This window comes from Euwallacea fornicatus, chromosome 1, assembly GCF_040115645.1.
Source record: "Euwallacea fornicatus isolate EFF26 chromosome 1, ASM4011564v1, whole genome shotgun sequence".
Lineage (NCBI taxonomy): Eukaryota > Metazoa > Arthropoda > Insecta > Coleoptera > Curculionidae > Euwallacea > Euwallacea fornicatus.
In genome coordinates, this window is record NC_089541.1 from 1404010 (window position 1) to 1431375 (window position 27366).

Genomic DNA, 27366 nt, shown 5'->3' on the forward strand with positions numbered 1-27366 from the left:
TTCACACAACTTTACAATCCCAGTAAAATGGAGACCAGAACAATACATTTCGATTTATTTACAATTTAACAAACGTACTAGTATCTTCAGCTACCTTTATTAAAACTTATATCACTACTGGCATCTGACTCATTGTTTTCATCACAGAAGTCCCTGGTCCTCTTTTTCAAGTAATTCAAACTAAATTCCGAAGCTCCCGCATGTATAATCTTAGCACTACCCAAACACTCGTTTCCCCTATAAAATACTGCATATTGCCCCGGTGTTAAGGCTCTTTTGGGCAACTTTAATTTCACTATGAGACCCATATTAGATTGGCATACCTCACTTGACACTACATCATTTGTGTGTTGAAATTTGAAATAGCAGTGTAGTATCGAGTCTTTTTTGAGCTCTGGGGGTTCTAATGAAATCCAGTGAGGAGGGCAGGTAAAAAAGAGGGAGGAGTAGAGAGCTGGATGGTTAGTACCCTGGACCTGAAATGTTTAAATTGATATAATAAAGCCTAAATCATAAAGGGAAAAACACATACAACATAAATGATATTTTCTTTGACATTTTTTTGGCAAATAAAGTATGGCTCAGGAATGCCATGAACCCTTGATCTTTGTCCCAGAGTCCACTGATGGATGCCCTGATGCTCTCCTACTACTTGACCAGTGTCAATATCAATGAATTTGCCTGGCTTGTCTTCAATATACTACTGAAATATCACTTGTAAGCACATGAAAATGCTATGAAAGGACACTTCAAAAGACCTCTTTGATGAAATCCTGGAAATTTCTAGAGCCAATAAAGCAAATGCCCATGCTCTCTGGCTTTAAGGCAATTCTTTCAAGCCCATGTTCTACAGCTATATGTTTCACTTCCCATTTTGTTAAATCTCCCAATGGAAACATAGTTCTACGTAAAACTTGTTGTTGTAGTTGACACAAGAAGAAAGTTTGGTCTTTTCTTATGTCCTGAGCTCGTAGGAGCCTTACATCTAATTACACTATCATTCCAATTGATTTAACTGGGTTTTCTAACTTACTAGTATTAGGTTTATAATTTTCTAAATACGATCCAAAACTCGTCCTAGCATAGTGCCCAGTAGCAATAGCATCTGCTTTCAAACAACATTGTGCATATTCAAAAAAATGTTTAAATTTAACATTTTTGTTGCACAAAATGTCAGGATTTGGAGTATCTCCACTCTCATAGTCCTTAAGCAGGTGACTGCAATTTTATTACTAGGTTCAGCCTTACAAACTGATTGAGCCTGTTAAATACCTGAACACCTCATTCCAGTATTCCTTAACAAAGTTAACCTGATGCAAAGGGATATTAAGTTTATCACATATATAAGAAGCATCTTTGAGATCCTCATCAGCCCTACAATTGCCCTTTTCGTCGGCTATGTCCCAATTTCGCATGAAAACACCTTGAACATCATAACCTGGAAAGAGGCCTATTAAAATAAAACAGTTTGGAGTTGTCAAGATAAATACCTCGGGTTTTTAGTAAAAGGGCTGCCACGGCACTGTCTACCCCTCCTGATATACCCAAAGCGACCCGTTTTATCATATTTTAACAACTAATATACTAATTTGATTTTTTCAATTTTAAAGTGATGTTGAAACTGAAAAGATGAGTAAAAAACTTGTGAGCAGATACGTTCTTGTTCGTCTTATGATATTTGGATGAAACGGTATAAATGTGGTATAAATTTAAAAAAAGGCAGGATATTCTAAGGACTTTTCTTGAAATTTGACAATGCCGCGTTATAATGTATTTGTCCCAACCAAACAACGAACAAGAAGTAACAAACCCGCGAGATTGCATTTTTCTTTACAGGAAAATTTCAGGGATTTCTCTACATTAACGCAGATGTCAAAAGTCAAAAGTGACAAAACGTCAACATTTTCCATTTTGTGCTTTCCATACATATGCTGTGTATTTTGTGGAAAATATGAGTGAAAAAGTGGAAGACGTTGTGAAAAACCTCCAAATTACCGATAAAGACAAGGCATGACCTTTTATTATTTACTTTTATTCTTAAAATGTTGAAGATTTTAAGTTGTTCAGGGGCTGCGGTCCGTTTAAACCGGCGCACTTTAGCCACATTGGTGTGTAACATATTGGATTCCCCTCTTTTATTTCATTCTTAATCATTGATTATACCTGGAAAAATTTTAATAAATGATGCAATATTTTAACTTTAACCTTAATATTCCTAAAGAAATTTAAAATTGTCTCATTTTGAGGAAAAACGTAATTTTTGCAGGGCAAAATGAAGAAAGAAAAAATAAAAAAAGAAACTGAGGATAAAAGTGGAGTAAATGAGCTAAAACCCCCTCCGAGTTATATAGCAGAGCGCCTCACTTTGTGGAACAAGCTGAAAGCTCAGTATGATGCTGAAGTGGCTTTAAAACCTGAAGCCCCCATTAAAATTACCCTCCCAGATGGAAGAGTTATTGAGGGCATTGCATGGAAGACCACAATGTATGATGTTGCCAGAGGAATTAGGTAAGTTCTAAGCAAGTTAGTGTCATTGATTTGTATTATTATTGCAACTTCTCAGCCAAGGCTTAGCTGACAATGCAGTAATTTCTAAAGTAAATGGGATTCTTTGGGATTTGGACAGGCCTTTAGAAGGTGATTGTAAAGTTGAATTATTAAAGTTTGATGATCCAGAAGCTCAAGCTGTTTTCTGGCACTCTACTGCCCATATTTTGGGTGAAGCCTTAGAAAGGGTTTATGGGGGTTGCCTATGCTATGGGCCTCCAATAGAGAATGGATTCTATTATGATATGTGGTTAGATGATAAAGGGGTTAGTCACAGTCAACATTTTCTTCTACTGAATTTCCAATAAGTTTGCATGCTTCAGATTTCTCAAAGTGATTTCCCTTATGTTGAGGGCTTAATGAAAAATATAGCCAAAGAAAAGCAGCCTTTTGAACGCTTAGAAATGACCAAACAGGATCTTTTAGAAATGTTCAAGTATAACCCATTTAAAGTTCGGATTTTGAATGAGAAAGTTGACACTCCAACTACAACTGTGTACCGGTGTGGGCCTTTGATAGATCTCTGTAGAGGACCTCATGTGCGGCATACAGGGAAAATTAAGGCCTTGAAGGTCACCAAGGTTGGTCATTTTTAATGAGATCAATGGAGCATTGATGGGGTGTTTTAGAATTCTTCAACTTATTGGGAAGGGAAGGCAGATGCAGAGACATTACAGAGGGTTTATGGGATTAGTTTTCCAGACAATAAGCAACTGAAGGAGTGGGAAAAGTTTCAAGAAGAGGCTGCTAAGAGGGATCATAGGAAGATTGGAAAGGTGGGTTGAAATGGTTGTTTTTGATGCGGTTTCAAACTATAGGAATGATGGTAATTAATGTAAATAAACAAATTCTTTCAGGAGCAAGAACTCTTCTTTTTCCATGAACTCTCTCCTGGCTCATGTTTTTTCCAGCCACGTGGGGCTCATATTTACAATACCTTGGTGGAGTTAATGAAAAAGGAGTACCGCAAACGCGGTTTCCAGGAAGTGGTCACTCCCAACATTTACAATGCCAAATTGTGGCAGACTTCAGGCCACTGGGCACATTATGCAGAAAACATGTTTTCCTTTGATGTGGAAAAGGAAAAATTCGCGTTGAAACCAATGAATTGCCCAGGACATTGCCTTATATTTGATAACAGGATTAGGTCGTGGAGAGAGCTGCCTTTGAGGTTGGCCGATTTTGGGGTATTGCATCGAAATGAGCTTTCTGGTGCTCTGACTGGACTTACTAGAGTTCGCAGGCAAGTTTCTTCTAACCGATTTTCAATCACTAAATAATGGGCGCTATAGATTCCAGCAAGACGACGCGCATATCTTCTGCGCCCCTGAGCAAATAAAGCAGGAAATGAAGGGCTGTCTTGACTTTCTCAAACACATTTATTCGGTCTTTGGCTTCACTTTTGATTTGGTTTTGAGCACGCGCCCTGAAAAGTATCTAGGGGAGATCGAAATCTGGAATGAGGCTGAAAAAGCCCTCAGTGAGTCTTTGGATGACTTTGGGGAAACTTGGAAGGAGAACCCCGGAGATGGGGCATTTTACGGCCCCAAAATCGACATTACTATTAGGGATGCATTAAATAGGGCGCATCAATGCGCCACCATACAGCTCGATTTCCAACTTCCAATCAGATTTAACCTGAATTTCGTCAGTGAAAGCGGGGAGAAGAGACGACCGGTGATTATACATAGAGCCATCTTAGGGTCGGTGGAGCGTATGATTGCCATTTTAACTGAGTCTTATGGGGGGAAATGGCCATTTTGGCTGTCACCCAGACAGGTTAGCATGAATCAAATGGTAGACAATTAGCAGATGTTTATTATAGTATTTGCTAGGTTATGGTGGTGCCTGTAGGTCCTAATTATGACGAATATGCAGAGGAAGTTAAGCAGAAGTTGTATGAGGCGGGAATTATGGCTGAAGTGGACGTGGACCATGGAGATACTTTGAATAAGAAAATTAGGAACGCCCAGTTGGCGCAGTTTAACTTTATTTTAGGTAGGACGTTGATTTTTTGTATTAGCATTTTTTGAGTTTAAAAATTGCAGTGGTGGGAGAGAAGGAGAAGTCGAGCAACACAGTGAACGTTCGCACTAGGGATAACGTGGTGCATGGAGAGGTCTCAGTCGAGGACCTTCTGGGGAAATTGGTGCGGTTGAAGGACACTTGCGCACATGGAGAAGACAAACTTTAAGACGTCAGTTTTGCATTCAATAATATTAAGGGCAACAACTTTCTATATTGTATTAGTTATTTATTTGCTATTTATGATAAATGAAGAGTTCGTGTACATTTCCAACTGTGCTCAGCATGGCGAAATATTAAAGTATTTAATGTTTTTTTACAGCAAACATTGCTTCATTCCCTTTAATTGCAGATCGCGTAAAATTCAGTTAACTTCGGGCAATTATGCTAATTCAGAATTTCAATATGGTGTTTGGTACGAATAAGGACATGCGAACGGCTATTCTGGCGTATACAGATTTTTGATTTTCGAAAAAAGGTGTTACGATTTTTCGTTTGAAAATAGAAAATTTAGTTTTTCGATTCAAAATGTCCGTTTTACCGGCCGGTAAACTAGCAACGGTGATTGCCAAATCTCTTGATTTCTGGGATGCAGAGTCACGCGAGTGTCTCTTTTTTACGATTTTGAAAATGCAGTCAAAAGAAAGTTCCTAAAGATATTTTTCCAGTGCCCTAGAATTTCGTTAAATTGTCCAGGATCAATATTCAATATAGGATCTGTTTTACCTATGCATTTAATTCGTCATAATCGAAAATTTCATTGGTTCGACTTCATTTTAAAAATAGTTTTATGCGGGTTTATAAACCTTTTAAATAAATTTACGCTAAACCGAAAAAGGACAAAACTAATGAATAAATGAAGTCGGAGAACTATATGGACCGAGGGCGATAATAACCTATTGACCTGCGTTAGGTCACTTTACTATTTCTTAGCAGAAACCTTGGCCGCTGATTGTTGCTTCATAACGACGGCATTTGGCCCAATTTCTCGATTTGGAGCCCTAAAAAAATCAATTTATGTGCAAATATGCCAACAAAAGAAATGCACCGATTGGCGGCCATTCCTAGCATTGTCAGGCGCCATTTTGAATTTGGGTCAAAGACGCTGTCGATGCTCTTTTGTTGGACCTTATCGCGATGGCACTGACGCCGAGCGTTGACTTCTTTAGTCATTCACTAAAAAGCAGTCACACAATCTTTTAGGCGATAAAAGACGCTTTGTCATCAGTGCCGGCAGTATTTCCGGCTTTATCGAATCTCGTCGTGTAATACATAAATGCCAATTTATTCATAATTTATAAGCAGCAGTTCCATGTATAATGTGCGTTTTCACGTGCTAACAAAAAGACTGTATTATGCATCTAATAAAGCCCTACACGAAGTCACGCTCTGATTGGCAAACGAACCATTTATGGTCCATGTCAATGTTATTACATCTTTTTGCTTGCATAATAAAATTGCGCCATCTTAGCTAATGATAGTTCACGTAATAGCGGACATACTCAAAAACAGAGTTGGAGCATTCAATTTAATGAGCACACTGGACTTTAATGCTATTTTTTTAACTAGTACATATCCTTCATAGAACAGCGTTGAAGACAATAATAATATCGCATTTAAATAAAATTAACATATTTTATACAGATTATGTGTAATTATAAAATAATCAATGACGGATGTCTTTGGCCTTATCCTTAGCACTAACGCTAAATAGACCATGACGGCATTAAGTTGGATGAGGGCCACAGGATGTCGTAGACTAGGTCGTAAGTGTTGCTTTACGCATGGCAAAAGAAGGACTACCTTAGGCCCTAATTATGCACCTATGCATTTATTATTTGTTCATTTAGTAAACGTTTTTATGTTCAAGGAGGTAATTTAACATAAGAAAAAACTTTCTCAAGGCTAGCCGGAGCAATGAAAGTATGTTCATATAAGGCTCTGAGGAGTAGCTCTAGTTGCTCTTACCAGAGCTATTGCATATAGTCGACCTAAATATGTAATGTCTTCACTAGAGTAAAATTTGCTTGCCCCTGTGTAGTTAATTCTTCTGTCTGTGGCAATAGTTTGGCAACATTTAATAACGATATTGGCGCGAATAACAACAATTAAAGTCCTTTATCATTCCCGTGCTAAGCGGGTTTTAAGTTGCTGATAAAGTCAAGAACGCGCCAGATGGTAGATGTGTCTTTGAGTTACGAAATTGTACATGTATTACCGTGCAATCTATTATTGTTGCAAGAGCATCATGCGACTGACGTTCCATGATAATTTTTTTTTCTGGAGCCTCCGTATCTGGAGGGCATTCTGCGCCACACCCGCACGGATCTTTCTTCACTTACACCGGCAATGATGCCTTTATTGCCACCGAACTTTTTGAAGATTGGAAAAAAATCAAAATCTGAGCTTTGAGTAATATTTTGGCCCCTCCCGCCAGGGTCAAGAAGTGTCTCTGCAGATGCACCGGGCCATCGACCACGCTCCAACTAGTCTCCGACAGCGGTACTTTCAGTTTCGTTCGCGGCGGCATTGCGGGTGGGCCGCTGGGTTGCTGGGTGGACTGGGGAAATAGATCGCTGGGCACTTGTTTCACGTTAAGTGTTTCGTGGAGTATTAAGGTTCATCTTGGAAGTATGATCAGGATCTGGAGAGGAGAGTAGTGGAGGTATGTCTAAGGATAATTTTTCAGGGGTATTTGGGGTAGGCGGAGTAGTGCAAGTGATCACAGTTAAAATGGGTTTAAGACATCATAAATCTAGCCACGCCCAGAGAGTGTAAAATAAGAGCCTTAAGAATTCTGTATATCCCCTTTATGGGATTACAAGGAACGACTTGAAGGTCGCAATGAGTTCAAATTTCTCGGCTGATTCCCAATGTTGAATTGGCAAACGTAAAAGGCAACTTTATGAATATTATTTCCAAAGTGAGCGATAAAATTCTACAAGCAGTTTATTATTACTGCAAGAATTAGTGCCTTTTCAATTGTGAAATCGAGACTTGTTTCAGCCACCACGGATGCACGAGCGCTCTTTGTTTTCGATTTGTGAAATAACCCGGTCTATTTCAAACTGTTAAAGACCATAAAACTTTAATTTAATGTTTATAATTATAGACGTACATCACGCTTTGTTGCAAACCGAAAACGTTTGTTACTACATTTATTCTCATAGGAAATCATCACTTAGCTTTAAATCTGCATTTTGATGCATTTAAAATGCTTTCGCAACTGTCCGAAAAGTCCCTTTTGCGTGAACAGAAGCGTTTTCAGTAAATGTACATTTCCTTTGAACAGGACGCATTGGAAACATCAGCTTTTCAGAGGTCCGGTTCTGTATTATTACGTGAGAGTAATAATGAACATTTTGTCCGATAAAATTCACGAATGGATTTTTTTAAAATCGATCAACAGCACCAAAAATCACGTTCCCATCCTCACCTGTTCGTATAGTCCTATAGAGTCAGGGTTGGGCTGATTTATATCAGCCACTTATCCAGAAATTACTCTTCGGCGTGCACCAAATTCGTATCTCGCCAGAACGGAAACTCATTTTCTGAGTGGAGTACCAAAACTGACATTTTCTGGTTTTAGTTTTTCCGAATTATTCAAAATTCATCGCGAAAAATTTCGATTTTGATTTTTCTGAAAGGGATATGAAAAAATTTAGATTTTTGTAAAAGTTTAGACCGGCAATTTAACAATGGACGAACGGCTATCGCCCAACAATGTTCAAAAACCTTTGCCCTAGACAGGGTGTTTGTTTCTGGAGCTCACCCGCGAGGATATCAGTAACCATAGAAGATACGAGGTTGGTTCAATTGGGACAAAGTCACGCAAGAATGTGCCGTTGCAGAAATAGAAAAATTCTGATGACTTTCGGAGGTATTTTGAAAAATCTGAATTAAAAAAAATGTTGTAATTTTTCCGGAAGCTTAATTGATGGCGCAATTCGAAAGGATCGATACTTAATTTTTGATCTTCCATCTTTCCTTCTTCTAAAACTTGAGATCGTCAGAAGAAACTCAACTCAAAAATGTGAAAATTGAATGTGCTGCCCGTAAAAAAAAACAAAGTTGAGGGTTGCCGAAAATCGAAACGTCCGATTTCAAATATGATATCGTCATGTTTTAAAAGAGAAGAAGTTGCAATGATGAAGTGTCACTTATTGTTAATTACTTCGTCAACCGAGTTAACAGAAAAATAGAAATATTTGTCAAAAATTTCAGTTCTTTCCGAACACCTCTGAAAATCATCTTAATGTTTTCTATTTTAAAATAAAAACTTCTTGAGCTACAAACTGCGTAAGTTTGCCTAAAATTAATGGATTTCGCATCTTTAATGGCATCCGAGATCCGTGTGGTTGAGCTCAACAATGGGGTTCCCATTATTGTCTTAACTTTAGAACAGTTTTTAAGGCAGCAAACTAACTACGTCATGTCCCATATTAAAATTTGTCCTTTATTGATATATTTGTTATGCTATAGTTGGTCGCTCTTTAAAAAACGAACTAAAAAGTACAAAACCTATATCAAAACTAGAGAATTTAGTAGGTCAAGTACATGCCAGCATGCTTTTGATAAGAGTCACAGAATTAGATGGAATGAAGTGTAAAATGAAAGGAAACGCATATATTTCAGTAATAAAAACCGATATGTGCCCCCTTGTTCAATGAGCGAGGTATTGCCTATGCTTGAATAAGAGGTCAACTTCGGAGGTATAAAAAAAAGTTAAACACTAACTCATACCGCACGGAGTAATGAGAAACCAGGAACTTCAAAAAATATTCATAAAATGACAGGTTTAATTAGGTAGAATGATTAAATACTAATCACTTCCCTCAAAACAACCTTTTCGAATGACGACATGACTTATATAGGGTGTCCGGAAAAGGTCCGGAAAGGTCGTGTTATAAATTCTAGGGGTTATAGAGGGGGCTGGAAAATGCTAGTACTTAATAGTAAAAAAAGCTTTTAGCGACCTTCGGTACCAAGTTAGTCAGTCTCGAAGTAAAAAGTTTTAAAACATTTGTTGCTGTAATTTTCAAGCAGTTATAATGGTTACACTGAAATTTGGGCGGTTTCAATAACTCATAGTCGTGCTATTTTCGTATGTGAACGGATGTTTCATATGGTCTTCTTATACAGGGGAAGTCAAAATGTCTTATTTAAACTAACTATTTTTTTTAGCGAGTAGACGAAATCAGCTTTTTTTCGTAGCTTAATTTTTTTACAAAAAAAGGTATACCTTGCTTGAATCGGTATGTTGTACCGTTTTTGAGAACATCGCATTCTATTATCGACATCTGCTGTACTTGACAACAATTTAAAATTCAATGAAATAGCAGTTGATTATAAAAACGCCATGTATTACAGCTAAACTTATCAAGAATGTTCAATATGAATATCTCGGACTGCTACACGGGAACTTCGACAGCTTTACCTTCTCCAAGTCCGAACATGAGATGCGCATCTATACACTCCTCGTTGCTAAACTCCAAGATTTATTAATATAACTAATATTAATAACATTCACTGTTGGCATGAACATTTTTGATAACTTCAGCTGTAATGTGTTGATGCTAAAGTGCGATTTTCTCAGAAGCGGCACAAGGCATCGATTGAAGCAAGATATACTTTTTTGTGGAAAAATTATTATAAAAAATCAAGCTACGAAGAAAAATAGTGATTTCGTAAGATCACTAAAAAAAATAAATGATTTTTAATGGAAAATTTCGACTGCCCCTGTATAAGGGAGACATATGAAACATTTGGTTACGTGTAAAAATAAACACGACTGTGTGTTATTGAAAACGCCCAACTTTTCTTGTTACCATAACTATTTAGAAAGTACAGCAAAACTTCTATTCACTTCTTATTTTCAGAGGAAATAAGTTAGCAACGAAGGCTGCTAGGAATTTTTTGACATGAAGTACTAGCATCATATTAGCCTTCTCTATAACTCCGAGAATTTACATGACCTTTCCGGGTACTCTGTATAAAAATGCCATTTTTCAGCGATTGAGAAGAGGAATTTCACAGTGTTTCACCCATTTGAAATATTGGCCTCTCATACATTTCTGTTTCCTGTTTATTTTCATTTTTCTACTCTATTCTTCTAGGTTCTGAAAACGGTGATAGATTTGTCACTGAAACGTTAAGGAGGGTGGTCGTCTCAGCTCCTTGTAATAAACGAATGTTATTCTCACTTATAGATGTTATATAGACATACCTGAGAATGTTATGCAATTCGACTGCTCCAATAAATTCTACTGGCGGGTTAGACATTTTTCCCCAAAAAATAAAGCGCTGAAAATGTTAATACTAATAGTAACATAATGTTAAAGTTTGAGTAAAAATTGATATTTGGTATTGCTCGACACAGCATTGCCATACCCGGTCACATGCCCGCCACTGAGTTTTCCGTCTTGAAATCGAAACTTTTACTTCATTTTCATTTCAGCGCTATCCAGATTTATTATCCAAGTGCGATGACCCAGTCGCGATCGTGAGACTTCGGAGAACCGAGCGTGACGTACGCCATATTTCCGGTATTGTCAAATCAAATCGAATTTTTAAAGTGGGATTTTTACCTATTCTCAGCTGCTTACAGTCTCGTACGAACGCTCATTATATCGTATTTATGAAATTAATATTTATGTCCGCACAAACTGTCCCAATTTTCTAATATATTTTCACGGGAAATTTGATATTTTTCGCAAGCGATTAAGGAAGAAACTCGGAGATGTCATTAATACCGACAAGCCAAGCGTTATTCTTTTGTTTTCAAAGCTTTCTCTACAGAAAACGTCGCTCTCCTGTAACGACGTTTTATATGAATTAAATCTCTAAATCTTCAAAAAGGAGAATTAAAGAACTCCGATACTACATTAAAATTGGAGAATATCGTGGATGAAATAAGTAGTATACCTTGTGAAAACGGTTGCAAAATTAAGGGGAACGATGCTCGCACCGTTGGTAAATCGTACATTTAAATCGACGCAAACGATTAAAATTTTCTCGCCAAAGCTAAAAATGATCAATTTAAAATTTTCCCCACAGCGCCATAAAATCGCCTGTGTTAACCAATCAACACCTCATAAATTAGCTTAATAGCAAAAAAGAGTTGATGGAATTTATCCATATGGTATCAGTGAAAGAATTTAAAAATAGAAATGATGCGACATCGCAACTTTTAATGTCGCGACCTTACTCTTGACTAATTTAAGCAGAGCTCGTTGCATACGTCATGAGACTGCCGAAAATTATTCTATGGATTAAGTAAGAGCGAACTTGGAACAGAAATGCTAATTCAAAACTGAATTCTGTAATTTGTGTCAATAAAGTTTTTGCGGTCAGCAAAAGCTTAAAGTCATCTCGTTCAATGGGACAACAAAAGCATAAGAAATTCGAAAGCGTTTTGGGATGAGAGTGCGAATATCAATCTCGAATGTAATGACGAATTCCACGTCTTAGTGGGGTCTAAAGACCGCTTAATTTTCCTTTATTGATGGTTGTTTAGCTTTGGTTCGTTAATTAGCATTTTTTCGTTATTATTTCCAACTCACTTTCTATGCACCCGCGAGTGCGGATTTTGTCGGAGATTATGTAAATTGTTACAGTGTACGTAGCTGCCGCTACTGCTAAAAACCTCACAAAAATTCTTGACAAAATGGCGTCTCGGGGCGATTACATAAAACTAAGTAAATCATTTAGGAGACTTTTAATTATCTCACGGCTAAATGCTGAACATATTTCTTTTTTATATTGCCAAATAAAGTCTAAAAGCGCTCCTTGGGGCCCAATATGTCACGTAGAAAGCGCAAATAACACGCACAATTAAATCTACAACAACAATTAAAGCCGAGTGTGACCCAACGCCTCCATTATGCCATCCATGTTCATGACACAGAAAATAATATGGGTATTTGGTAATTATGGAAGAGAGATAAAGAGGCGAGACATGAACCTATTGTGCAAATCAGTTTTAACACATCAGGAGGGATATGTACACGTACATACCTGTGTGTGAATGATATTATGTACTATCCGTAACGCCATTGTGAGCACTAACGCATTTATATAATAGTTATTAATGTAGAGGATTGCGGCCTGAAAAATCTCAGAATTTAGGTGCGATAATTATAATTGCTTATACAGCACATTATTAGTGGATATAAATATACATCGGTTACACATATTTCATGTTATTGTAAGATTGGCATTTACGAAATTCTAGGTGATGGCGCAATGCGAAAAAGCGGTCCTAAGCGCCCACTTATACGGCCAGTTAGTACATTAGAGTTTATTATTGTTTATTATTGCTGTTGGTGTCACCCGATCGCATTTGTCGTTTAACTGTAATTCAAATATTTCCAGGCGACCCAAATTCATTATTAACGACTTCGTCGTTAATACCCGCAGCAAAGCCGTTAAAGCTGCAATTTTTCTGGCATCAACAATTATTACCCGCCTTGTAATTTAACCGGGTACTAACATTACGTCTGGTGACCGCTGGGTCCGTTCGAGAATGCGACTGGGCCGCCCTCGCAGGTAGCGGAAAATACCTTAAACCGGAATGAAACGTAACTTGAAAATACGTAATGCAACTTTTGAACGAATCAAACGAAAGCATTACGTGTTTGACGTTTCCGCAGACTTGCGCTGTTGAACCCTTTTCCCCAACGCGGGACGTGCGTTTATGGGGCTCAACCGTGAGGATCTCGGTAACCACTCGAGGTGCGAGGTCGGTTAAATTCGGGCGAAGGTGCGCGGTTTGGAACTCAAGATTATGCTATTTAAATAAAAATAATAATAATAACCGTTTTTGAAAGTATTCGAGAATACTTATGGGCGCGATTTTCGATTTTCACATTTTTGAATTGAACCTCTTTTCTGATTACCATGACGTGTCCCATGTTGATGTTCAGTCTTGTAGTATAGGGAAAACATCAGAAATCCATTTTTTCGCCGAGAGCGCGACATAGACAAAATTTATATCGGTCATTTCTTGATTTGTAAATTGATCCATTTTAAACACAAACGAAATGAACAATAATTAACAATATTTGCACAATAATTAATATTGCGAACAGCTAAGGTCACACTGTCCGATTATGGGACAAATAAATTAATTGTCATAGAAATTAAGTGCGCATTTTCTATCAAAGCCTTAATTCTCTTTTGCTTATCCTATCATATTTATCCCTATCATATGCAACGTATATAAGCCTCATTTCCTAGGGATTTGCCATTAAGAGTGTCGTTCTCTATGTGGTTAGAGTCCGTCAATCAATGTCGAAAAAGACTGTATGTGGCGCCCTCTATCAGTAGTAAAAAAATTAAGACAATATTTCGATTTTGTGTCACAAAAACACGGGAATACCAAATTTTGTCGGATTATTAGGTATCTGTCGGCAAATATAAAAAAAAAAACAAATCATAAATGAATTTTCAACACCCCCCTAGTTCTTAGACGAAGACATTGCGGCCCTGCATTCTTAGGGCTACTTTGTCATAAAATCAATTAAAGATTCATCCCTTGAAATAAGTACGTGTTCTTAATTAACACCCCATACCGGGTGATTCAAGAAGGTGGCTCGCCCTCATACTCATATAGAGGTCATTGCCGGTTAAACCAGAAGTACTACAAAAACGCCATTAACGTCAATCGATCGGCTCTATTCTCGTATAGCTTCCCTTCAAATTTCAACTTTCTAAGTTTAAAAATGAAAACGTTACAAAGGCGAGCCATCTTCTTGAATCACCCGGTATATTAAACGAGAAAAGAACCACAAAAATCTGAAATAAAATCGAAGTTTAAGTAGAAACGAAGTCGGCAATTTGACCTTGCATTTTGCGGTTTTTGCCACACCTCTGCAGTTATTTTGTTTCGCAAAAGATCTGTTCCATTTAAAAACTTTTAATTTTCTGGATAAGTCGTCTGTACATAATAGACAGAAAGTGCCTCTTGAGCTGTAGGAATTAAAACTTGAGCATTTCTGTCGACTTCCTCCACATCACTCGTGCCGTTTTCGTATTGGTCATTGGCAGAACTTTCACCAATCATGTCGCATCTATTAAAGTTAATTTATTCAAAATCAGAAATATGCGAATTTTGTCCCCATTCGCTTAAATCTCCAGCCGCTCGCCCACAAGAGCATCTCTCGACGGCTCGCTATGACCGAGCTTAAATGTCCATGATATAGCGAATGTGGTGTGTTAGGGGCCGAGGGTGTGTAAGGGCCGAGTGTTCGTTATATCCGAGTTTGTTATAACCGAATAAAAATACATCACCTTTATGAGAATTTTTTTGTTGTTTCGTTATAATGCAGTGTTCGTTACAGCCGAGTTCTACTACGTGTGGTTTCTTATATCACTGGAATACTGGGTTATTGCTATGTAATCAAAATGAGCAAAAACGTCGAATTTTCATCATGAAACTCAATATTACGGAAAGTTGTAAAAAAAGTCAATTGCTTTGCACTGCAGGTGTGTACAGGATGTCCCCAACACGGCGTTTTATTTCCCCTATCTCGGAAAATATAAAAGTCGCGTCAAAAAGTTTCCTGCAAGGGTTCAATGGTTCTTAAAGGTCTTTTATTATGTAATAATTTGATATATACAGGGCGTATTACTTTCGCGGTATAAACATCAACTTCATTATTTTAAATGGAACCCCCGTTTTTTGTATTTCCGGATGCCTCGTCAAATTTTCGGCCCCTTTATGTAAAACATCTTATCTCTAAAATTTACTATTTCCCATTTATTTCGGAAAATTCGAAAATTTTTACATCCGCAGGGGCCTACGGAAATGAATGCTGCGCCCTAACTTTTGCCAATTTCGGAATCGGTCTTCTGGGGTGCAAGAGTAATTAATTAGCTGCGTTTTGGCTTATTTCAATGTGAGAAAAGGCCTTTCACGACCACCGAAATGTGCCCCCAAAAGTGCATTATTCCAAACGTCAATAACTTGCTTATTGCAAGTAGAATCCCCATATATTTTTTCGTCAAGCCATGTCTAACTTAATTGCCTACAACTTTGCTATACAGGGTGTCCCATTTAAAGCTGCGATCGAAGATTACTGAAAAACTCTACGTTATATGAAAAAAAGATTCAAATAAAAGTTGTCCGGTAATGAGGGAAACGTGTCATGAAGATACTGACTTTTAACCAAAATGTCATTTAAGGTCATTTCAAGGTGGTGTTTTACTACCATAAAATTCAATAAATTACAAATACGGTCCTCCCTAAAATCAAATTTGGTTTTTGTCATAAAGGAGTAATTTATACTCTACAAAAAATGTGTCTTGACATTCCTTCGTATCTAACACCGTTGTGTAATATATTTGTATTTTTTTTTTATTAAATAGAACATTATTTGCATTAAAGACATTGCTCATATAAATGGTAAAGTTTATTATTGTTAATGACATTTATTGCACAATTAAAAGTGAAAAACAGTTACAAAAATTTACTTAATTTAAAGTAGGTGTTCAAAATATGAATCATTTTGTTGCATACATAATTCAAACCGCCGTCTAACGGACCGGTGAGCACCAATTAAGTTATGATCTCTCAATTAAATGCACAAATCTCTAATGCGGCCAATAAGTTCCTCCATTGTTTCCACGGGAATCGGGTACACTTGTTCTTTTAAAAATTCCCAAACAAAAAAGTCCAACGTGGTCAGATCAGGGGAACGTGGAGGCCAAGCGACAGGCCCTTTTCCTCCAAGCCATCTTCCCGGATAGTTATGGTTGTAATATATTATAAAATCGAATGTCGTATTTGCAGATGGCATAGAAATTATTGTCGTTAACATTATCAGAATTACACCTAATGGGTTTCTTCACGCTGATTTTTTTCTGTTTTTTGCTTTGACTGCTTGCCTCTAATTCACCTTTCTCTGACCTCTTCGACAGTTACTGCTTCCGTTCACGTTACTATCTTTATCTTTCCGGCATTTGACCAAATATTTTTTGTGACTGTGTTTCGATATGTACTTATTCTAGCGGTTAGTCTGCACTCGTCCTGTACATAAATATTTCCGGGGTACGAGAAGACTAGTGATTTTCTCAAAAAATATTAGAATAAACAATCTACGATTTTTTTAAGGTAAAACTTTAATAAAATATCTTTGTATCTATCAAAAATTACAATTTGAAACTGGATATTTCTCTAAAAAGCAGGACACTTTAATTGAAACTCCGAACTTGTACACTTTTTTTTTATGGAAGCCTAATTTAACTACTTTATTTACACCGGGGAAACCCACATAAGAAATTTCCAATCATTAACTAAAACATTTTAATTTTTATTACAACAGGGGGAACGCGGTAATGCACTTGCCCAGTTTACACATTACCCCACTGCACTTTATTTTAGTGTTAAAACGCCCTTTTCATGAGCAGAAAAACGTCATAAGATAAAAATTTGTTAAGTTTCATATCAAAATGTGCGAACCACTTCGTAAACATGTCTACACCACATTCTTAGTTAACAGATCAACTCAAATTTTCGTCCAACGTAAACCCTAAATTTCCAAATTTCGACGCACCCTGACATCCACAACCCCCAAAAAGAAGCACCAACCACTTCTAGCCACACTCTTAAATCCAGAAACTCTCTTTCTTTTAGGGCTTACGCAGATCGAAAAAATGCTTCCTGCAGATAGCAGACGCTCCAATTTCGTACCCCTTGTGAGACGTACATTGCTCAAGAATTCGGTCTTACAGCACGGACAATGACCCGATGGCTGGGCGACCCCCCGAGGAAGCCCCATCCGGAGCCCCCCGATCCTGAGAATGTTACCGACGACCCGTTGGCAGCGTTGGGTTTTGAATCTTCGAGGGGTGTTAAAGGGAAGAACAAGGGACAAGTGTACTCTGTGAGCAGGTAAGCCTATACACATATAAAGGTAAGCATAATGCCTTAGGGTGAACGTGCCACATAGTCAATATTCATTTATTGTCAATACTAAAAAAAGATCTTTGATTTTCAAAAAGACCAAAGGCGGCGTTTTTTTTAAACACCCTCATTTGCAGGGTGAACCCCTTATTTAACCTCTCTAAATCCAACCATCATCACCACCATCACAAGCCTGTCAAACAAGCTTCAAGGCAAGAATCCCCTGAAGTGGACTATGACGAGGAGGAGGAAGTTTCTTACTCCCCTCGTGAAAAGTCTAGCAGTTCCGGTTATGAGGGCAGCAATGGTAGTAGCTTTAAGTCTGTCGAAGACACTGGGGCTTTGGTGGACATAAACCCATCTTTCGTTAAGTCAATCAGAGTAAGTTTTACTGACAGTGAGCTTTGGCACCAGTGTGAAGTCATCGGTGCGGTAATATGACAGACTTCCTTGACAGTCGTTGGGAACGAACGTCAACACGGTTGATGTAAATCGCCCTCTTTATTCGGCCTTGAATCGACAAAGTAGCTAAAACTGGCATGTTTTTTACTTAATTTTTTTAATTATACTTAATTTTACTTAATTGTTGGCTATAATTTCCGTTCTGTTTGTCCTGCGAAACACCGCGGGGCTCACGCGAAAGAGAAATGTTTGGGCTTTCTCGTGACGTTCATGTGAAGCCGCGGTGTGGCACATGAAATTCGAAACATGTAAATTTCTTGTTCGTATTGGACCCTGTTGATAGCAAACATCAATTAATCGCGACAACGTCGGAAGCATCGAGAGGCCCCGGGGGCCTTCAAATTTCGACCGTTTTGCATAACATAAATGCTTCGAGCGTTTTCGATCACAAAAAAAAATCGATGCTATTCACTATCTATGCCATTTCCTCTAAAATTTCTAATTTTTTTTTAAATTTGAATTAGGAAAATATCGGAAATTCACTCTCATCCACACCAGGAATATTCGGAAGTGCTCGGGTGCTATTGTGATCGTATATCTATCATCATACATTAGTGCCAATTGGGTTTAAGTTTTGACAGTGGTTTGCTAGGGTTGTGTCGTCACGTCACGAGAATTTTTTCACAAATTATGGATGTGCCGCGCATGGTACTGCGCAGTGTCCATATTTAACGCAGCACATAGCATTTGTCATGACACGTGTCATTATAAATTAGAACGGACCATTCATCTTCGTAGGTCGTTTCACTATGACGTTTGGAAATCCGTTATGACAAGCGCATGTAACTTTTTATTACCGCACTGAGTGCACCCTGGCGTCTCCACTTGCCATGAGAGCTTCCCTCGGAATTTCATCAATTCTGCATTGTAGATAGCAGGGCGTGGTCTTAAACCTCTGAAATCAGTGCCATCACACATGTCCTGCTCCTCTTCAGGTGGAGGAGGGGGCACCTTGACAACAATTCCTGAAGGACACTTGCCACAGCCAATTTGGCCTGGTATTAATTGCATTTTCTCTTAGCGATAATAAGGACTAAAGGGCTTCTTTAAGGTCCTTTGGAACATAGACTTTTGCTCAATGGATGCTCATATGACTCGATCATAGACGAGGCGTTGTTGCTCTTCACAGCGCAGCACCAGAACCTCGATGTCTCAACCAAAGATCTTTTGGTATGTGTGAGCCGGGTCGGGTTAAAAATGTCAGTTAATTAAAGATTAATTTCAGCTGGATCTTTTAGCGAGTATGGATCAGGCTTTAGAGGGGCACAGCCCCGAGGAGGTGCTGAAAATCGTTAGCGAGAAGATCCGAGTGAAATTGGAGGCTTTGCGGCTCTGTACTGAAGAGGAAATGAAGCGATTGTGCGTCAATTTAAGCAACTGTAGAAAGGTGAATTCGGTGTTGAGGTGAGTCACGAAAGAAATTTCAGTTGCGTGAATCGATTAAGGATTAATGTGTTTTTAATTTCAAGGGCCTTTAGCCACAGTTCTACGTCTTCTAGTGGTCGTGCGCGTACTTCAAGTAGTAACGAAGAAGATTTTTACCAAAGCTCTTCGAACAGCGGTTTTAGCGACAGCCCTCCCGGCCGCCGACGAACTATCACTCCATTATTACCTTATTTATATGGTACATAGTACAATCTCCCACAAAAAAGAACCTGTATTTTTTTGAAAATTTAGGCCGTAAACCATCCACGATTTTCTCTCACTGCGATCACTCCTCGACCATTTCCAGGGGCATTCGCAACGCCCTCATTTACGGCACTCTATGTCGTCACAAGGGCGGCCACATGACAACGGCGCAGCCGTTGGAGGAAACTTGTAAGACGGGGATGGACAAAGTTAGTGCGCGGGACGGAAACGCGGGTGTTTGCTGTGATAAAAGTGGAATGGTGGGGGAAAAAGAGAGAGTATCCACAGTGGTGGGGGTGGGAGTGGGGGCTGCGGGAAAACCTAGCGTTTGGCAACAGTACTACGGGGTAAAGGCAGAGGGGAGGCAATGTTACGGGGAGGTCAGCCCTAAGGATGTACCCGTTTTTGTAAGTATTTGAGGTAAATAACGGGGTGGTTCTAGAAAATACTGCAAAAATACTTATTTGCATCGTCCCACCCCAGACAAGTCAGGACCAAATTGAGGAAGGTGTTAACGAGCGTGTCATGAGCAAATATTAACTCATCAGCTGTCTAATCAGTTGTAAATCGCGATTAATAGTCGCCCATAAATTAGCATGTTGAGTTTTCCCCGATGAAAAAATTCCAAACTAGGAAACGACAATAAACCACTAGAAGCAACAATGCAACAATATCCCATTAAGAGAAGCCGTTCAAGGGAATACTAAGCATTGTTCGACAGAAGGATGTCTTTATGAAGTCGCTTACATCACTCTCGTTAGTAATTCTTATCGGGGTGTAAAACATTATTAATTAAGGTGAATTAGACGTTTTTTTTATGGCGAGAATACAGCTAATGGATTTTAAAAGATGGGCGTTGTTTCGTGTTTAAGTAAAGACGTTTGACGTATGCGTCAAACCAGTCTTTGGCGGCCATTTTGTTCCATTTGGGTGCACCAAAATGGCCAGCTTCTTGACTTTGCCTTCGTTCCGCTATGACGTCGAACACGTGTCAAAAAAAGCAAGGTCACATGTCGGCGGCCATTTTGTCGCACCGCACTGGAGTCGAAGCCAGAGAAATGGCCGAACAATTGCATCTAGCTTGCGACGATCCCTTTGTGTCAGCCGATCTCGATGTCGATTCTCATTTACAGCTGCTCATGCTTTTAATTTTTCGATTCTAAAACACGATTGAGTTACTCATATAGAACACGTGCGAAAACAAATCCAGACATCCGTATTTATTTGCTCGTTTGTAATTTCGCGGGTTGATTAAAGCTAAACAGTACCGTCGTCTTAGTGAAAGTTAATCGTGCGAATCACCGCCTCTTCTTGCAATGAACACCGCGATATCTTTATTTATCTCTCACACACGATTACGTCTTTTTATTGTTTCAAAAGTCAATTAAAAGCGGTAGAAGCGCCGAAACCACCAACTTTTGTTAGACCATCCTAATTGGTGCGCCCACCTAAACCTGTCGAAAGTGAAAGCCGACGTCCGAAATGGATTAGTAGTGACTGTCATTATTAAATCATAATCGTTACGGTCCAGTTTAAAGGCCACTTAAACCGGGCCGTTGCGTGATTACCCGCTAAGTTAAGTCGATCAACTTGCTCATTTCAAGTCTTATTCTTGAACGTGAGTGGTCTTTGAACCTGCGGATCTATTTCTGCGAATCGTTAATGATGTAATTTCATACATTAAGACAGAACCATGTGCAGGACCCTACCAACTGTCCACGAATTGATAGTTTGGTAACGAGTACCCAAAACATTAGATCGCCGCCTGTTTGACACTGACTTGTTAATCGCATTAACGCATGGCGGCCATATTGGTTTATTGCACGATTATTAATGACCTCACAATTAAACCCAAAGTGGCCGCTTATTTAGGCAGCACTTCGTTGGCATTTGCGCGTTTCTTCACGTAAAATATTGCTTTGAATTAAATTTTTTCCGCTCACAGTTGCGCTAAAAATTCGCAATCACATTTGACACTGACAATGACAGTGATATTATGATGATATAGATACTACACATTTTGACAGCGCCTTGTCAATGCCCTTCCATTGAGTTTTGTCGACGTTGGCGCCGCCTAGAACGATCTGCGTCAATTAGGCGTCACAATTTTTTTGTTTTAATCAATGATGCCAAGCGAACGTTTAACGAGGGAAAATGTTGACAATAAAAAGCGCGTCCCCCGCATATAGACAATATGATCCTTCGAACCAATCACGACGTGGATGTCAGCACAGACAACGATTGCGAAACGGTTGCGTAAGCCTAGTTAGTTCAAGCATGAAAGAAGAAAATAATTGTTGATCTTCGGCTTTAGGTTAGACGCCGCCGTTGTTGCCGCACTTAATTTGGTATTAAGCCACTAACGTCCTAAAAAGTATGGTTTATGAGTTTAAAAAAGTGGTGTAAGGTGAGAATTTTAGTTTCCTTTTTTGATCTCAAAATGGCGAAGAATCCTTGATTTTGCCAGCGATGAGATATCAGTGGCAACGCCGCACGTTCGCAGGTATTTCAAGGCCCACCGGACCTCGAGGCGTTTCAGGAGAAAGTAGAAAAGCCAAATTGCGGGCTGAATTACGAGATTGGTAAATGACTAATGCGGGTCATGCGAAATTGTCAAAAATGTTGTCTTTGGTTTTTTCTTTGACCGGCGCAGAAGAATGTGGTTTTAGCGCGACATTTCCTTTTTGAGGAACTGTTGCGCAAACAAGCCGCAAACGAAGAAGTATATTGATGGCATTTAAGGCAAAGGAGAGAGAGACGCGCCTTTGTTGCATTTTATATCGGGTTGTGATGGATGTGGCATCATGTAACATTATTTCCGGGAAAATGTTTCTGTGGCAAAATTACATTGAGACAAAATGACCTTCAAGCGTTTTTCAAGATGGCTCCCATTTCAGAAATTTGCAAAAGGGCCGCCGAGATTGGTGGCGCTGTTAAAGTTTGTGAGCACATATATGGCGAAATTACTGTGAATAAATTTACGGCTTAATAAAAGAATAAATCGAAAACAATTTCTAGTGGACATGAAATCCGAGCCCTTCCCACCGCCCCAAATACTTCGTTTATACAAAAAATAATATCATTAATAGCACAGACCAATTACCCAGTTCCCCATGTAACCATTGAATATACCAACTGGTCCGAATTTGGTTTAACCATATGTCACACCCCTGTCCCATCAGCACGTGCACTGCAGTGTGGAAGACTTAACATGTGATAAAAGCGAGGCATCAGCTGATATTCGATCGAGGCTAAGAATATTAATTGCAAAAATTCCAAGGTGGCAAAAGCGCCAAAACAAGCGAATTTCGACGGCGTTGGTCGCCCGCGCGCCGGTTGCGTCAACCGAGTTGGTAGTTGGGGCGCCCCGAAAACAAACACGCAGCGTTGTGTAACCTGCGCGCGAGGCGAAAGAACGACCTTCCAAGGCCGCCGTATAAGCGATCAAATATCGCGGCTAAAATAGGTTTTTTTCGCAATCCGCGTGTTGTTATTTTGATCGGACTGGATTCTGGTCGAGAACGGCTTTTTTTTTTTTTTTTTGGGGCGCGGTCCATTTAACCACTTTAAACATTCCAGTGAGGGGGAAGCTTCGAAAAAACACCCAAAAGCACGGCACTGCCCTAATCAATAAATATCGCGGCCATATTGACATATTCGTGTTAGCCGCGTGCGTCGACCTACATTTCTGCATCGACATTCGAGCCATTGGTATTTTTGTGCGTTTGTAGGTCCGTTTGATTTATGCCCCAGCATTTTAAGCAGAAAAAACCATTAATAATAATTACTATTTTAAGCATCTCGTTTAACAGTCGCACGGACTCGTTTCCATCAAAAGTTAGCGGTGCGTAGGTAATAGATGACTCGATCGTCAAGTGCAAAATCCTCGACTAATATTTTTATTAAACTCAACCAGAAACCAAGGGCAGGAAAATGGCCGAGAACAACTGACTATGTTTGGTTGACACATGTCAGACGCCATATTGCAGACAATGATATACAAAGGCGGCCATTTTGATTAACTCGATCAAGGCTGATAGCAAGGAAATAAGTGCCCACAGGTCATTATCAACTGAATATTCTTATTTAAACGCCATTATGTGGGTCAAGGACACAGCGCCCGCCATTACTCAGGCCGAGCGCAATAAAACTACCACTAAGGCCTGAAACTGTTTGATACGAGTCAGACGCTACTTAATGGATCGATCGCGGAAGTCGACAACGATGAATAAAACGACATCTAGTGGAGATATTTTGAAGATTTGATCAATTTAAAAATGCAATAACATACAGACATTAGAAAATCGAGTTTTGACCCAGAAAAAACATATTGCATTGGAAAAACTTTTCGGCAATACGGGGTCTATTAGAAATCTCATCTCATTGATTCGACGAACATAACATTGTAATAACATACGGGGTTGCTTATGACGGACCCTGTACATTTGATAATAATTTTATAATATGTACCTCTTAATGGCCAAAAATTTCGATGTGAAACATTTCCCCCTAAAAATCGTGTTTATTGAGATATCGCACTTTGACGCACTAGTGAGCAACGCTGTATAGTGTTCTACCGTGCGATTCGAAAAATTTCGGTCAAGTAGATTTTAGAATTATTTGATATCAAGCCCGTATGTCTTTTATGTGTTTTACGAAATCTCGATCATAAACTCATAAACCTAACAGCACTTTCAATTTAAATCGTTGCCAGCGGTGAGGAAACAATGAAACATAACTAAATATAATTAATATTTATTTACTTACCCCTTTTACACTAAATGCTGAAAAGACAGAGTTGAATTCTAAAGGCCCATTCTCCGTTTATGAACTGTCCATACTGGAAATTAGCACTTTTTCTCTGAATGTAAACATAATTTTTAGCACCTAGAAAACTTTAATTAACCAACGCACAAGTCCGAGGAAGCTTGAAAAAGACTAGTTTGGATAAAATCCAACAAATAATAAAGGTAAACGGAGTCGTATTTAATTGAGGTTGGGTTTATTCGGTTATGTTCGAGATAACGAAAGAACATATAAAAGACATACGGAGTCGATGTCAAATAATTCCAAAGCCTACTTGACCGGAATTTTTTTTTAAACGCACGGTATAAAGTGAAAGTCAATTTTAACCAAATTCATACATAAAAGAAAATTTATATTTAGAGCAACTTTCGTGCGATTTGGACAAAACGTACTTTTAGATTTTTAAAGCAAAATAGTAACGGAACGTTCTTCTTTTGTTTCTTCACAAAAACCATTATGGCGAATGACAGTGATGTTAACAATTAATCAAATGCAGGATTACAACGGTCACAGATTAGGTTCTTTACAAGACAGTTGAAACCCAAAATTGACTTTAATTTCCGACCTAAATCGTCAGATAATTGTAACAGTGATAGTTCCTCGAAATCTCAACTTATCTCCTTAAGTTTTCCAAAATTCTTGCTATGTTAAACAACCTGGCAACACCGCTATTACATCACCATTTTGACACAAAAATAAAGCCGCTTTTCTCACGCCTTTCCTCGGTCCCGTGACCTCACAGACACTGTGTTTCTCTGTTGCGGTCGTACCCCATTATTTCACCATTACATATTCCATGTAACAGTTACATAAACATTTTAGTTTAAGTATTACTAGGTACTACTAATTTCACTTGTATATATTAGATTAGCTTGGACGCGTTTGATTCCGTATTGTTTCCTGGTAGTACCAGGAAACGGCACGGGGTTGCCTCTGGCGCAAGTGAAATTGGTCAGTGTTTTTTTCTGCTTTCGTTGACCGTCAACGCAAATATAATTATGGCACTTTCGAATGCGTCTTTTGTTGCGTTGGAGTAATGTAGGCAAGTGGGTCGGCGGATCAATGAAAGTGAAAATGCCTGATAATCAGTTTGACTTAACACAAAAATTCGCTCTAGATTAGTCAATGAAAAAAACTTGACTGTGAGCTAAATTCTTGAAATAATTTTGCTTACAATACCGAAATTCTTGTTTTGCAATGTGTGACCAACAAATTACGAATTATTTGAATAGATTAGGTCTGAGAGCGGCGATCGCCAACCCTGAAATGTGCCCCAAGAAATCGCTTTCTGCGGTTTAATACACGACTGAACCTTTTAACGGTTTAATCCTATTTATCTTGCCTGAGTCGCTGGCTAAGTAACCGCAAGAGATTCTGGAGAAATCCGATCGGTTTTGGTAAAATTTTTTATTTTTCGAATTGAGCTATTTAGTTGCACGCGCAGTGGCATTAGTGCAGAATTGTTAATATGTGTGTCATTCAGATTGCAAAAGCATGAATCGATGGAATCTGAATAAACGATATTTCGATTCCGTTTGTCATTTTACTGGCGTGTTCGAACCGAGCGCTTGAGGTACTGCAAAGAGTGGTTTTGCTATCAAAGAATCAAAGAAGATTTATGTAAGCGTTGCAGCAGACAGATAAAATTTGGCTTTGTTTGAATCGCAATGCAACAGTTGGGTCATTTTTACATGAAAGTGTTAAATCGCGAATTAATGATATTCGATAACGAACGTTACCTAATTGCGGGTAAAATCGTGCCGGCAACGAGAAACCTGCCTGTTCAGTAAATATTTGCCTAATTGACAATTTTCCGCCGTCTATGCAAATTCGAAATTCAAACACATGGAAATCGCCGAATAAACCTTATTATGTCATTATTGTCGGTTTACGACCCGGATCTCTTGAAAATAAATCCAAAATTATACGGCTCGTTCTAGGAGGGCCGTTTCCTTATTACCCAAGAAAGCACGCTGCCTGTGATGAGTAGCAATAATAAAATGTCGTATTTATCTAGTGCTACCATCTCCTGTGCGGCACCCTAAAAATGTCGGTGCTTTTCACACACGGGACAACCCGTATATAAGTTATATAAGCTAGTATTGTAGTCATTAGCAATAAATCAAATTGTTTGCCAACAGTTATAAAGCAAGAGCTTATCGATTAGGTTGGTTATTGATCGATATCCTACCGATAGGGGCTTTCGCTTGCTATAGTTGTTTGTATCAAATCTGGCACTGACGCAATCTTATTACACCACATATAATGACGGAGTGAAAACGCCTTTAGGCCTCGATGGTGCCTAAGGAGGGATGGAAAAACACTGAATGAATGCACCCAGATCTATACTCACTCATATCACCACTTTGCCGATTTGGTCTTAAAAAGAAAGAGTTCATGGAAGTTGACAACATGGCGAATGCGCGCTAAAATATCAATTGGTGTTTTCAAGATTTCAATGTGCAAAACTGCTATTGTTTATTTTTTAGCCAGGAGGACGTCCCGAAACAGACTTTACTCTGGACGTGCCAAGATCAGAATTGTTATCAAAGCGACTACGCGAGGACAAAAAATGGCGTTTTCGCTGTCGCGTGCTGACCTCGTTCCTCGGCCTGGTCTTCTTCCTTTTGTCTGTGATGGCGGTCAGTCTGATCTTGACCAGAGGCAAGCGCATGTTCGGGAGTATGGTGTGACTTAGCAGAGAGTGCAGCGCGGCCATATTTAAGGGCTTTTGCTCACAAACTTAATCATTTAGGGTATTTTGTATTGTTTTTGACCTACGAAACATTGTGATTGTTCTAATCTTATTAATTTAGGCGCCTTTAGCTTTTAAGTATTTATTAGTGAAGATAGTATTTATGACATTAATAAATCTTAAAAGAGTTTGTACTAGAATTTTATATTGAATAGGGGGCTCGAATAATTCGAAATTACGTCATAGAGTTGCTTCTTTACAGTGACATCTATTAACTATGCTTAACATATAGATCGCA

General features: G+C 38.7%; 3 protein-coding genes across 5 annotated transcripts; 2 read left to right on the plus strand and 1 right to left on the minus strand.

Moving 5' to 3' along the window:
• Window positions 1-38: 38 nt before the first annotated feature.
• On the minus strand, window positions 39-24863 carry LOC136342096 (mitochondrial tRNA-specific 2-thiouridylase 1). Of its 2 annotated transcripts, none has more exons than XM_066287593.1 (7): window positions 24335-24863; window positions 1491-1621; window positions 1273-1438; window positions 1034-1218; window positions 759-985; window positions 533-700; window positions 39-476 (listed from the first exon to the last, which is right to left on the minus strand). In XM_066287593.1, the coding sequence occupies exons 2-7, from the start codon at window positions 1564-1566 to the stop codon at window positions 87-89; spliced, it is 1212 nt and encodes a 403-aa protein (XP_066143690.1). In that variant the 5' UTR covers window positions 1567-1621; window positions 24335-24863; the 3' UTR covers window positions 39-86. The 2 variants fall into 2 exon arrangements, with proteins under 2 accessions (XP_066143690.1, XP_066143682.1); XM_066287585.1 differs by lacking the exon at window positions 24335-24863 and adding an exon at window positions 12589-12718.
• ThrRS (threonine--tRNA ligase) lies at window positions 1860-4898 on the plus strand. 2 transcript variants are annotated; one of them, XM_066287548.1, is made up of 9 exons: window positions 1860-2008; window positions 2267-2508; window positions 2564-2813; window positions 2871-3128; window positions 3177-3323; window positions 3405-3790; window positions 3840-4326; window positions 4383-4545; window positions 4596-4898. In XM_066287548.1, the coding sequence occupies exons 1-9, from the start codon at window positions 1952-1954 to the stop codon at window positions 4739-4741; spliced, it is 2136 nt and encodes a 711-aa protein (XP_066143645.1). In that variant the 5' UTR covers window positions 1860-1951; the 3' UTR covers window positions 4742-4898. The 2 variants fall into 2 exon arrangements, with proteins under 2 accessions (XP_066143645.1, XP_066143637.1); XM_066287540.1 differs by having other exon boundaries at window positions 1970-2108.
• Window positions 6949-27260, plus strand: LOC136342080 (uncharacterized). Its single transcript, XM_066287561.1, has 9 exons — window positions 6949-7237; window positions 17207-17464; window positions 17614-17857; window positions 18810-18936; window positions 18990-19108; window positions 19164-19342; window positions 19408-19562; window positions 19616-19974; window positions 26863-27260. The coding sequence occupies exons 2-9, from the start codon at window positions 17313-17315 to the stop codon at window positions 27064-27066; spliced, it is 1539 nt and encodes a 512-aa protein (XP_066143658.1). The 5' UTR covers window positions 6949-7237; window positions 17207-17312; the 3' UTR covers window positions 27067-27260.
• The last annotated feature ends 106 nt before the right edge of the window (window positions 27261-27366 follow it).

Excerpts from the sequence above, each read along its gene's own strand:
- LOC136342096 (XM_066287593.1), bottom strand. The coding sequence starts at position 1,566 with ATGATAAAACGGGTCGCTTTGGGTATATCAGGAGGGGTAGACAGTGCC. Across the intron at positions 986-1,033 it reads AAATTATAAACCTAATACTA|ATGTAAGGCTCCTACGAGCT; the intron begins GTAAGTTAGAAA and ends TAGTGTAATTAG. Across the intron at positions 701-758 it reads TCCAGGATTTCATCAAAGAG|TATATTGAAGACAAGCCAGG; the intron begins GTCTTTTGAAGT and ends ATATTTCAGTAG.
- ThrRS (XM_066287540.1), top strand. The coding sequence starts at position 2,043 with ATGTTGAAGATTTTAAGTTGTTCAGGGGCTGCGGTCCGTTTAAACCGG. Across the intron at positions 2,814-2,870 it reads TGTGGTTAGATGATAAAGGG|ATTTCTCAAAGTGATTTCCC; the intron begins GTTAGTCACAGT and ends TGCATGCTTCAG. Across the intron at positions 3,129-3,176 it reads AGGCCTTGAAGGTCACCAAG|AATTCTTCAACTTATTGGGA; the intron begins GTTGGTCATTTT and ends GGGGTGTTTTAG.
- LOC136342080 (XM_066287561.1), top strand. The coding sequence starts at position 17,313 with ATGACCCGATGGCTGGGCGACCCCCCGAGGAAGCCCCATCCGGAGCCC. Across the intron at positions 17,465-17,613 it reads CAAGTGTACTCTGTGAGCAG|GGTGAACCCCTTATTTAACC; the intron begins GTAAGCCTATAC and ends CCTCATTTGCAG. Across the intron at positions 19,343-19,407 it reads AAGGTGAATTCGGTGTTGAG|GGCCTTTAGCCACAGTTCTA; the intron begins GTGAGTCACGAA and ends TTTAATTTCAAG.